Source organism: Nematolebias whitei, chromosome 21, assembly GCF_014905685.2.
Source record: "Nematolebias whitei isolate Nwh7 chromosome 21, NemWhi1, whole genome shotgun sequence".
Classification (NCBI taxonomy): Eukaryota; Metazoa; Chordata; class Actinopteri; order Cyprinodontiformes; family Rivulidae; genus Nematolebias; species Nematolebias whitei.
Window position 1 is genome coordinate 25,869,050 of NC_056518.1, and position 12,531 is coordinate 25,881,580.

The 12,531-nt window shown below is 38.0% G+C and overlaps 1 protein-coding gene across 1 annotated transcript in view; it reads left to right on the forward strand.

Moving 5' to 3' along the window:
• Nucleotides 1-12,531, forward strand: part of kiaa1109 (KIAA1109 ortholog) — a 91,078-nt gene that overhangs the window by 63,199 nt on the left and 15,348 nt on the right. The window contains exons 48-65 of the mRNA XM_037694781.1: nt 441-676; nt 763-1,007; nt 1,102-1,207; nt 1,677-1,774; nt 1,846-2,034; nt 2,119-2,287; nt 3,849-4,060; nt 5,023-5,106; nt 6,194-6,392; nt 6,562-6,621; nt 6,744-6,985; nt 8,481-8,611; nt 8,703-8,826; nt 8,969-9,081; nt 10,124-10,214; nt 10,473-10,514; nt 11,557-11,804; nt 12,089-12,304. Of these exons, the coding sequence (XP_037550709.1) occupies nt 441-676; nt 763-1,007; nt 1,102-1,207; nt 1,677-1,774; nt 1,846-2,034; nt 2,119-2,287; nt 3,849-4,060; nt 5,023-5,106; nt 6,194-6,392; nt 6,562-6,621; nt 6,744-6,985; nt 8,481-8,611; nt 8,703-8,826; nt 8,969-9,081; nt 10,124-10,214; nt 10,473-10,514; nt 11,557-11,804; nt 12,089-12,304 (2,805 nt within the window). The remainder of the gene's footprint in view (nt 1-440; nt 677-762; nt 1,008-1,101; nt 1,208-1,676; nt 1,775-1,845; nt 2,035-2,118; nt 2,288-3,848; nt 4,061-5,022; nt 5,107-6,193; nt 6,393-6,561; nt 6,622-6,743; nt 6,986-8,480; nt 8,612-8,702; nt 8,827-8,968; nt 9,082-10,123; nt 10,215-10,472; nt 10,515-11,556; nt 11,805-12,088; nt 12,305-12,531) is intronic.

Below are 12,531 nucleotides of genomic sequence, written 5' to 3' on the forward strand. Positions count from 1 at the left end.
CTTCGCGGTTTTTCACTTATCACGGGGCTTCAGGGTACGGATCCCCCGCGATAAACGAGGGACTACTGCAACTGCAAAGTGTTACACCATATCACAACAATTAAGTCTAAACAGTAAAACTAATTTCTTACATTTCTTGTAACACAAACACAAAGGTTTTAAATACTACAACCTCAATTTCAAAAAGTTGGAGCGTTTGCATAAGTAAAACCAAAAAAAAAACAGAATGCGTTGATTTGCGCAACTGATAGACCTTTTCATTCTCAATGGAACTTTGGAACAATGAAACTAAGAATTATGTCATTTAAATAATAATAATAAGTGTATCTTCATACATCTTACACAACGTTCCAATTTATTTAGAATCGTTGGAATTCAGGATGTTTAAATAATCATCCGTGCTTATTGTAAGTGAATTTTCTTTTTAACATTTTCCACAGTCAACCTCCTAATAGAGAAGACACCCCTACTCCACAACCGTCTGACAAGGCTTCCAGCATCAATCAGACCCCCGTTGAGGCCAATGAATTCCCCCAGCTTCCTGAGGGTCTGGAGAAAAAGCCCATCGTCCTGAAGTTCAGTGCCATGATGGATGGCATCAGTATCGGTGCTGCCTTGCTGCCGTCACTGAAAGCAGAGTATAAAATGGGCCCCATGAAGAGCCACGGCATGACGGGTATGTCTTTTTTTTTTTTTTACACTGAGCTACCTAATATTATTAAAGAACAAAAAGTCTGAATTTTCTTTTCTTCTTGTCTTTAGGAGCACAAACCAGTTTCACCTTTGAGCTGCCAAACCACAAACTGTGCTTTCAGTCCAAAGTGTCCCAGGTGGACATGTCCACCATGTCTCCATCAGCCAGCCTCACCCTGCCACCTGTCACCATGTCCGGAGAGTACATCATGGAGGATCACGAGAGCCACTCAGACCAGGGCTGGGCACCAGACGACTTCCCAGCAAAGCAGGGAAACTACCTGCAAGGAAACTACCTGCGATGTTTGGCTGAGGTGAGTCTTTGCAGAAAGAGTTTGTTTTCATTCTTGAAACATTTCTCTTCTAGAATCGTTAATCAATGTGTTTGTTGTCCTTTCTGATGAACAGATTGGATCATTTGAGCACAACTTGACCACCGACCTCCTCAACCATCTGGTGTTTCTGCAGAAAGTATTCATGAAAGAAGTCAATGAAGTCATTCAGAAAGTTTCAGGTACTATAATTCAACTTGTGCCACAGTTACGTTGAGCTTTTTTTCTTCAGTTGTACTATCTCTTCGCTGTCGGCCCAGTTTTTGTCACAAATCAGTAAAGTTAATTATATCTTAAACGTACAACTGTTCCCTGTAGCTCAACAGCTGCTGCTTAAATCACACAAACTTATTTTCTCAATACAAAACAACCCCCAAAGCACCGACTCAAATCCAGTCATGTTTATTCCCAAAACAGTATTGATAGTGATTTGTTCAACTCACTAAGCTTGATCGATGTAATTACCCAACGGAGAGAGGAGTGGTGGAGTTTGAAGCTGTTCTAGGGTAAAGAGGAATAGTGTTGCCTTCAGCTGACTATTGAGTTTCACATCAGACTTAAAATGTTGCTCCAATGAGACCCAGCAGCATCTTCTTACTTTCATTATGAAGTGAACTGAGGCTGACTGCATTTGTTTTGTTTGTTTGTCAGGAGGTGAACAACCCATCCCTCTGTGGAATGAGCATGACACCTCAACTGATGCAGAAAAGCCAAAAATTCTGCTTTATTCTCTCAGTCTCATGTTCAAGGTATGTTAATACTGACAGGCTTTGATGTTTGTGTTGTTTTAATGCATTTACGCCCATGCTTGTTTTTGCAGGGGATCCAGATGACGGCCACTACTCCGTCTATGCGGGCCGTGCGCTTTGAGACGGGCCTGATTGAGCTGGAGCTGTCCAACAGGATCCAGTGCAAGGCTCAGCCCGGAGGCAGCAGCAGTTACCTCAAACTCTTTGGCAAATGTCAGGTCGACCTGAACCTGGCGCTCGGACAGATTGTCAAGCATCAGGTACGGGTTGGGTTTCTTGTGTCTCGCACCCGGACGTTCTATGTTTGAATCTACGTTTATGTATGTTTTTCTTTTGTCTCACAGGTGTACGAAGAAGCTGGCTCTGACTTCCACCAGGTGGCGTACTTCCGAACTCGGATTGGCCTGCGGAATGCGCTGCAGGAGGAAATCAGCGGCTCTTCTGACAAGGAGGCAGTGCTCATTACACTGAACAGGCCGATTGTGTTTGCGCAGCCTGTTGCTTTCGACAGAGGTGTCGTTTCCCTTTGTCTCTATATCTGAATCATGTTCATGCATCTCAGTAAAGCTAATTAATTGTCTGAATGCTGATTCAAGCCAGTATTAAGGCTTTGACAGATGCTGAATCAGCTTTCCTGTAAATGCATTCACCTGCATATTTTTCTTAGCCCCTAAATTACTACTGCATACTTTGTGCTATTTTAACTATTCATAAATCAAAACAGAAATAAGAATAGTTTTGTTATAACTTTTAGTTTTTAAACTTTTTTATATATTTTGCATTGTTAAACTATTTACAAACCATTTTTTTCTATTAAGAGCATTGTTATTTTTTAATCTACTTCAGCGTATGTGCTCTGATTTTGTCCCTGTAGCTTTTGACCCTATGCTCCTTTTGGCTTTTCGATACGGTCTTGCAAATTTTGATTTTTAGTTATGATTTTGCTCATTTCTTTGTTTGGCTGTGGCTTTGCTACATGTAGCTTTTTGACCACCATTTTGCTATATTGAGCTATAGGCTAATATTTAGCTAAATGTATCTTTTAGCTACTGTTTTGCTCATTTTAGATTTAGCTATTGTTTTGCTAATGTTGGCTTTTATCTAAGGTTTGTTCGTTTTTGCTTTTAGCTTCTGTCTTGCTAATTTAAACATTTGGCAACATATTTGCTATATTTATCTTTTAGCTACTGTTTTGCTAATTGCATGTTTCAAATTTGGTTTTGCTATGTTTAGTTTTAGCTAAAGTTTAGCAAATTTATCTTTTGCCTACTTTTTGGCTCAGCTTTTAGCTACTGTTTTACATTTTAAATTTAGCTATTGTTTTTGCTAATGTTGGCTTTTATCTAAGGTTTGTTCGTTTTTGCTTTTAGCTACTGTCTTGCTAATTTAAACCTTTGGCAACATTTTTGCTATACTTATCTTTTAGCTACAGTTTTGCTTATTGTTTGTTTCAGGTTTGGTTTTGCTACATTTAGTTTTTGCTAAAGCTTAGCATATTTTATCTTTCGCTTACTTTTTTGCTCAGCTTTTAGCTACTGGTTTGCGTAAGTAGATTTTTAAGCAGCAAATTAGCATATTTTAGTTATTGTTTTACTGCTTTTACTTTAAATGGAGTCAATAATTAATTCTTCACCACATTTAGGTCATTCAACACAGCATTTGCACTGCATTTGGCAGAAAATGTAACTTCTAGTTTTTCTTTATTTTACTCTTAAGTCTTTTGTTTTCATATTTCAAAAAGGTTCGAAGCACATCTTGGATCAGCTCTGTTTTTGTTGTGCTGGAAGAAAATATCCAGTTTATATTAATTGGTTTATTGGCTCTTAAATAACAGCATGAGCTGAAGTTTTGGTGTTTTAACACTTCATATCGGTGGTTTTGCTTTCACTTTTTAAAGTGGATTAGTTGGAGACAAAAATCATTTAATATTCTAAACAATGAAAAACTCTAGTTAGTTTTACTTGTGCAGTTTTGTCATGCATTGATTTCTTAGACTAATATGAAATGTCTGAGTGACATATAGTATCTAAATTACTTTTTTTTTTTTTCTGCTTTCTGCTGTGCTCTCCTGCAGCTGTGCTCTTCTGGCTGAATTATAAGGCAGCATATGACAACTGGAACGAGCAGCGCTTGGCCCTCAACAAAGACATCCACATGGCAACAAAGGAGGTGGTGGACAAGCTGCCAGGCATTCAGCAAACCTCTGCCCAGGCGTTCAGCACCCTCTTCCTGCAACTGACTGTCAATGACTTGGGTATATGCCTCCCAATTACCAACACATCCCAGGTAATCTGCAAGGCTTAGTTTTAAGAGTCAGAACTTTTAAATAATACCTTTTTAAGGTGCAAATTATATATGTATTTTATGTTAAATTAACAAGCAGCAGCATGTTACATTTTCCAGGCACATGTGGTTAAGCTCTTTTTTTTATTTTAAATTGTTTCAGTTTTTATTATTTATTTTAGTTTGCAGAAAAAATGGTTAATAGTTTTGGTCCATTTTTCTTGATAAAGTAATGCAACGTATTTAAGATCAATCAGATCTTCAAGATTTCTTTATTGCACAAGCTATATTTTGATCAAGTTTGTGTGTGTTGGCATTTATTCTATTAGAAATGCATCAGTTACAGTTTTCAGAGCAGATACCAGTTTTATAAAACAATTTTTTGTCTTCTAAGAATTACAACTGGAAATATCTATAAAAATATATATTTTTAAATCTAACTGTATTGACACTTAATATTTGTGTTTATAAGTAAAACTTACATTTGATCCAAACCAGTATAACAGGAATAAAATGGACTGAAAAAGGGTTAACAGCATATATATATATTTTAGAAACTAAAACGTCTGCTTCTTCTGGATTTATTTTTCAACACCTTTCAGATATAATTACTAAAAGCACATCTGGGAACATCAGTTGCTAATTATCCTAGACTATAAATGTTATAATGTGCGGTATTTATAAACAAACAGTAAATAAAATACTGAAAACTAACACAAAAAAATGTGAAATAGCCATTCAGCTATGGTGCATTCACTGATCTGAAAAACAAAACAAAGATTAGACTATCATGGGTCAAACATGGATTTCAGTCACCAGTTGAGCAATGATTGATTCCTCCTGAAAGATGGGAAATGCTGTATTAAGACACCACATGAGGAATATATTAACATTTAATGATAAATAAAAGCCCATACCAGCTGTGTTGTAATATCAACCATGTCATGTTGCAATTATTTCTATAGAAAGGACAAGTACCAGCTGCACAGGAGGGCAGCTCTGAAGCTGAGGCCAGCTCATCAGTGGGCCAGCAAAAAAAAACATTGAAAGTAACCTGCAGTTTATTTCTGTTCTTTCTTTTTTACAGCTCTTGTGATGGTTTGTTGTGGGGTTAAATTAATGTGATACTCTTCTTTAAAATCTGTCGTACATTTAATGCATCATAGGTGCCTTTTATTTTGTTTCTGGCATTTTATTTTTCTTACAAAGTTGGTGTAACAGCCTGTGAAGTTTGCGCTGGTGCCTGTGGTGTGGTCTTACTAGAATAAGGTTGTGCTGGTTTGTGTGCGGAGGATTTGCTGTCTGTTTGTTAAAGCTGTGTGCATCTTTGTTCCCTCTTTAAAATCAGATTTGCATGGGGCAGGCTCTGTTTCCTGGAGAACCTTATTGACGTTTGGAAAATGCTTTTGGATTCCTGCAATAATTGCTTGTATAAATGTGATCTGATTTTTCATCCAGCCAATAAAAACTGTTAAAATGTTTGAAAGTGGAAACATTTTTACCATTGCCAGTTCTGAGTGAGATGATGATCAGATTGCTCCAAAAAAAAATAAAGGTTAAAAAATAGAAATAACTGGACTTCTATTCTGAAGCTGAAGATTTTTCGCTTCCCATACGAGAGGCTTTATCAATAAAAAGAAAACACAAATATATTTGTATTAATAAAGGCTCCCAGATGGGAAGCAAAACATAAAAGTCCATTTGTTTTTTAACCTTTTTTTTTTTTTTTTGGATTAATCGTGACCTGGATGACTGCGAACCTTCACCAGCAAAGATCAGATTGCTATTTTGGGACCTGAAATTAATGTACCATGGGTGTTATTGTTCTCATATTTTTTTAAATTAAACTGAATCTAACAAGCTGTAAATAGTTGGTAACGTTTCACTCTAAATTGATTCAAAAATTAGGAAAGTTATTTCTTGTTTTTCTTCTTTGCAACAATCCAAAACATCTTAATTTGGAATAATAAAAACCCCTTTTCTTTTATTTGATTGACAGAGTAGCTACAGCATGCAGTAGAGTGGAGTGAAACGTTACCAGCGTACTCTGCCTTTTCAAATCACCTGGAAGATTTTCCAGGTTTTCTCTCTTGGTCTCACAATGATAGGGTAACTTTAGTTTTTTCCTCCCTCCAGGCCAATCACAGCATAGATTTTGACACCGGCTCAGCTCTGGTTCTGACCATTGAGAGCACACTGATCACCGCCTGCTCCTCCGAGTCCCTCGTGAGTAAAGGACACTTCAAGAACTTCTGCATCCGCTTCGCAGAGGGCTTCGAGACCACCTGGGATGACTGGAAACCTGAAATCCGGGGGGATCTCGTCATGAATGCTTGTGAGAAAAAGCCATCTACACGTGTTACAAAGTTGCACCAACAAAATGCATGATTTAGACCACCATATCCAATGTTTAAGTGTTGTGGATAATTATTATTATTTGTAATTTTAGAATGAATGAGCCAGTTGTATGTGATTATTGAAAAATGCACATGTTTTGTTCACAGGCATAGTCCCTGATGGTACGTATGAAGTGTGTTCCAGGACCACAGGGCAACTGTCTGCAGGCAAGTTCTTCCTCTATAAAATGTTGACCTCTCCTCAGTGCTGCACAATAAAAAAAAGACTGTTATAATAAAAAGTATTTACTCTTTCTGTTTCCTTTCTGGCTTCTTGTCCCTGGACACAGAGAGCAGCAGCGCTGGCACCTGGACTCTCAACGTGCTTTGGAAAATGTGTGGGATTGACGTCCACATGGATCCAAACATCGGAAAACGTCTCAATGCCCTGGGAAACACGCTGACGTCGCTCACTGGGGAGGAGGACGTAGACGACATCACTGACCTGAATTCTGGGAACATGGGAGACCTGTCAGACGAGGACGAAACGGATAGGATGTCACCAACCATCCACATGGTCAGGAATTACCAGGTTCATTCAGCTGCTGGAGGTGTTTGGATCAGAAAGAATGCTCAGATTTAAAAATGTTTTTCCAACGTGGTGAGGTTAGAGCTAGAGTTGATTAGAGTGGTTCATAAGTTGAAACTCGTCTTTAATGCAATGTAGAGTTTGGAGGACAACCGTAGATAAATAAGAAGCCTGTTTATAAAATTTAACTTTATTTAGAATTGAAGGTTATTAAAGAAAAGCTCTAAACCAAAGAGGTCAATTTATGCTGATCGCTTTAATACAGATGATAATCACAAGGTGAGAGAATAGTTGCTTTCTTTAGCAGCTAGAATTAAATGAAGACCAAAAAACTTTTACAACCAATAAACATCAGGCTGGTTATTTTAGCTTAGCACAAAAACTTGAAACAAGGTGCTGTCAAGTTTACATAAATGTTTAGATTTTGCTTAAAAAGATTGACTTAGAAGGGCAAACTTCACATTTTTAGTGACTCTGGGTCCAAAGAATATAACAGAACGAATATATTTCATACAGTGTAGGTTTACATATGTCTTGTTAGTTTTGTTTGTTAATCTTTTGAGCAATCTTTTTACAAAGTAAAACTTTCATTCTAGCTTCATGTATAACAGACAAACCCAGGACTGAGTTCTGTCTTCTCATTTATTAGTCAAAAAGTGAATAACTGTCTTTTTAATAAGGTGGACCTTTCATATTAACCTTTCATATTTCTGAAGTACATTTAAACAAACCCACTATGGTTTACTTCACATAAAGCTTTTAAAGGTGCAGTCTGACCCGAGTTGGGCCGTTCTACTTCTGCATCCATGTGTCCCTGCCGTTGTTTGCAGAATCCAGAGAGCCAGTTCAGCCCTCTGCTCACCTTACGGAAGCGACTAGTAAACCGCATCCTGGGCCTCAGCCCCAGGCCTCAGAGTGAATGTGACCCATCGGGCTACTTAAACTGTGCATCGCCTTGCATCCAAACGGGCAGAGCCAAAGCCCAAAGACCCCTCTCCTGGGCCTGTGTATGTAGTGTTAATGTAGTGTTTGTCCTCTGGGCTGACAGAATCACCTTTTTCAATCACCTGCAAGTTACAAATGAGGCTTTTGGATCCAGGTCTGTTTATTGCTGGGATTAAATAATTTGATTTTACACAAAGTGTGTTGCTAAGCGCTTTTCTCTTTTAGGTTTCAGTGTCGGGTGAATAGAAAACATTTGCTACAGTGTAATGCAATTCCCTGGGGCGAAACGGCTTTGTTTTTCCACTTTTTGTCTTTGAGTGGGGTTGTGCCGGTGGTGGTGGGGTCGCTTGTTTTGTGACCGTGTTCTTGGTGGGTGGATTGATCAACAACTTCATGAATCACAAGAATCAATGCAGTCTGACAGATTTATAGAAGTCTGAATACTTCATGTGGGAATGATTTGTTTAATTAATAATTTGATTATAAGTAATCTGTTTGTCATTATTTTTATTCTGTGTAATGTATGCTTTGATGTATGTTACTGATTTACCAGGAGGCCATTGACCCAAGGAGACAGATGGTGATGGGGAGCCAGGTGATTGACGCTCGTGGGAGGAAGTTCACAAAGAGGGTGGTGGACATTCGAGAGCTGAATGAACAGGCCAAAGTTATCGACGACCTCAAGTAAGATCCTTCCCTCCTTACTGCATCTGTCTGATTGAATTTGCTCTCTTGAAATTATTTTAAATAACTATCAACATCTTCTTCCTTCAAGAAAATTGGGAGCCAGTGAAGGTACCATCAACCAGGAGATCCAGCGGTACCAGCATCTGGAGTCGGTGGCTGTCAATGACATCAGGAGGGACGTCAGGAAGAAGCTGCGTCGCTCCAGCATGAGGGTCACTTGTTTACTTTTCCTTGAGTAGAACCACATCACAAGCATTTTAGTGTTTGTAACATAAAACACATTAAATCACGCCTAGATGTTTTCATTTATTCTGTTATTGTCTTCTTTTTTTTTTTTTTTTTGATGTCATGCAGGCGGCCTCTTTAAAGGATAAATGGGGTCTTGGCTACAAGCCAAGCTACAACCGCTCTAAAAGCATCTCAGCAGCAGCAGGCCGACCGACTCTGAAAAGGATAGAGCGACAAAGGTCTGCAGCAGGGGAAGATGGCAATCCTTTACACGCTGTTGCATGATTTCAGATGTTACTCCGTTAAAGGAATAGTTTGAATATTTGAAAATGGGGTTTTTGTAGAAAGGAAATTAACAAATCATCGCGTACGTTGTTTTTGAGTTGCATTGATGAATTGTTAGCGAATCTGAATTAAGCCAAGAAAAAAATGGGTTGCAACTGTTTAAAAAAACCTTTAAATCACCATCAGTTTCATGCACCATTATTTACCTAGAAATCCTTTGCAAGCACAAATAGCCGCTAGCTTTAGCACTTTTGTCAACCTGGAGTTTTCTTTTAATTTTCTTACTAAAAAACTTTAATTTGAAATTGAAGATCTTGTAAAATTTGTAAAATAGCCCTTGCATAAGCTACACAATTTTAAATAGTTAACTACTGTAGTTTATAGGGCGGCAGATATCTGTTTTGGAAATGCTCCTGCTTCAAGCTAATAATTAGTCTGAGCGGGGATACTTTCAGAACAAACGTTTTGTCATCTTAAAACAAATTCAGTCTCCAAAATGTCATAGCAGTTCATGCAAACAATATTTTATAAACTTTTACACCCTCTTCAATTTCATATTACAGGTTTTTTTCTGTAGAAGAATGATATTCCTGCTGGAAGTGCTCCTCCTTTTACACAACTAACAACATAATTCCATGTAAATAGCAATAAGATCTGTTTTTCTAAACTGAATATAGAGCCATTCATTACAGGTAAGATGTTAATTGTTCATAGTATTTCCACAGAACTCCACTTATAAAAGTAAACTGGACACTTTTCCATTTTTTATGATGAAACTACTTACTTTATGATGCTTTGGTGCATTTTTCCATATTAATTATGCAGATTTCTTTATTAAAAAAATACATAGACTGTTCACACACTGTAAAAGCTTTTCATCAGAATAATTTTAAACAGTATGGAACTGAGAACATGTTTATGTAAGCGTATTACAGCTGTGACTTAGATATTTTAACAGAACTCGTGCTGTTTTTTGTAATTTTTCTGTGACTTCAGTTCCAGGATTGGAGATGTGGATGATTTCCCAGAAGTCCGTGTGGATGGCTCCTCTCCTGGACCTCGAGTCACCTTCAACATTCAGGACACGGTAAAACACAAACATTGTTAATATTTCATGTGTTTGTTGAGCAGGGGCAGCTAAACCACTCTAACATACAAATGTTGGTTTTCGTTTATGTGACTGGAGAGAAACTGGGTGGCTGTTTAGGATTTTATGTCATTTTATGTGCCTCACCACCATCTCATCCCCCATTTCTGCACATGTTTGTTACTTTTAACAGTTTTCTAAAAGGTTGTATTTGGGTTTTTTAATAACTCTTTTTTTTAACTGATACATAATTATCAGGCTTTGGACACCTCACCTGCCAGTCCAGGATGTGTATTTAAGGTATATGGTTAAAAAAATTAACAAAAAATTCTGATCAACTCTTGCAAATTTCCTCTTAATCTTCTTTTTTCTAATGGAATTGCCTTTAGGTGCTGATTGGATTTTGATAATGGAGAATCAAAACAGGACGATGAGAGAAAAGTCACATTTATTTGCACAGTACGTGCCATGGATCATTCAGAAACCCTCCAAAGCTTCTTTAGATGACCTGTTTAGGATCACGTTTGATTTGATAGTGTAATAAAGAGTCAGCATTAAATGTATTTTGGCGTTGCCCCCCTCTCATCCTGTCTTGAATCTGCACATTAAATCCAGCAGCTTTTCTTTAACCTGAACATTTGGACTACTCTTTTAACAGCTCTGCATGTGTTGCTTCAGGATAACAGCCCATCAGTTAACACTTGTCACACCAGAAGGTCTTTCTCTCACACTCAACACTTATAAATGTACTAGTTTTGATATAAAAGTGATTTATTCAAATTGTCTATCCATGCAGAAGTATTTGATTAAACTGGCAAAATTACAAAAGCTTTATGTGATTTCTTTAGCAGTCTTAAATCTCATTAGACTTTTTTTTATGTCTTTCCTCAAATATCAATATAAGATTAAAAAATTAACCTTATTAAATAATATTTTGACACTTTTTCAGATTTGTTTGTAGATTCTCGTGTGTTTTTCTTTGGTTACATTTGATGGTATGTTGCAGCCTTTTCCTCCGGTGAGGTTGTCTGGTCCTTCTTCTTTTCTCAGCGTGACATTCCTCTAAACAGAAATATCTCTCAGCTTCTTGGTGAACAGCTGCAGGCTGTGTGGGCTTTGTCGTTGGATTCTTCAAAACTCAGCAGTTTTATTTAGTTTTTTTTAAGTAGCCTGACTTCTCATTGTCGACCTTGAAAGTTGGATTCTTTAGTCTGGATTTCCTGCTTCCTATATTGTCTAAATCTCCAAAAGGGTTCAGTTTGTCTTCATGTTGGACAATATTTAGACAAACCTGAAACCAGTTCCCTTTGTTGTGAGTTTAACTCCCTGTTCCTCTCTGAAGTTTCCTGAGGAGCCAGAAGTGGACCTGTTGTCAGTCACCAGTGATGAACCATCCCATTCTCATCATCACCTTCACCTTCATTCCCCATCCGCTGCCGAGAGCCAGCAGTCAGTGTTCAGTACCCCCACCACTCCTGCTGTCTTCTCACCCGCACTTCCCTTGCAGCGCGATGACCTGTCCTCATCCTCCTCCGAAGACTCGGACAAAGAGGACGACTTTGTGAAGCCATCTAGCTATCCCAGGCCTCTGTAAGTTCTGTTCTTTGTTTTTACTCAGCTCACGTACGTATTCTTGGGATAAACGTTACATTTAATGTATATTTAATGAGCGCAGTTTTTGACTTTGTATTAACAGACGTCCAAACTATTTAAAAGACGTACTACACAAATTTAAAGGTTTCACCAGAGAAAAAATGAAATCTTTTTTTTATCAAACATAATTTATTAAACCTGGAGAAATGTATTTATTTATTTATTTTTTAGTGCGTCATTTCCTATTTAGCCTTTTTCTTCTTCATCATTTTGCTTCTCAGCCAAGCGCCTCACAGGAAGACCTTGGGTTTCGCCACCGTGAGTCAGCTGTTCTCTGAGCGCTGGCCGAGCTCACCAGCCAACCGCAGCTTCAGTGGCCCAACGTCTGAAAAAAACATAGACTTTGAGCTCGATGTTCGCGTGGAGATTGATAGTGGGAAGTGCGTCCTTCATCCGACTACTCAGCAGCCTGAGCAGGAGGACATTTCCTGCAAGAGGTGCACTCAAATGCTCATTTCTGACTCTGAAAACTGTATTTTTGAAGGGGGGGGGGGGGGGTTGTGAATGATGCTGTTCCCTGGTCCTAGTTTCTTATAAGATAAACTTTATTGATCCTGCAGGAAATTGTTGTGCCAGAGTTTCAATACAAAAGAACATACACAAGGAATCACACAAGATATTAAAAAAACTGAGAATTAAAAAAAAGCAGCTAAATAACAGATAC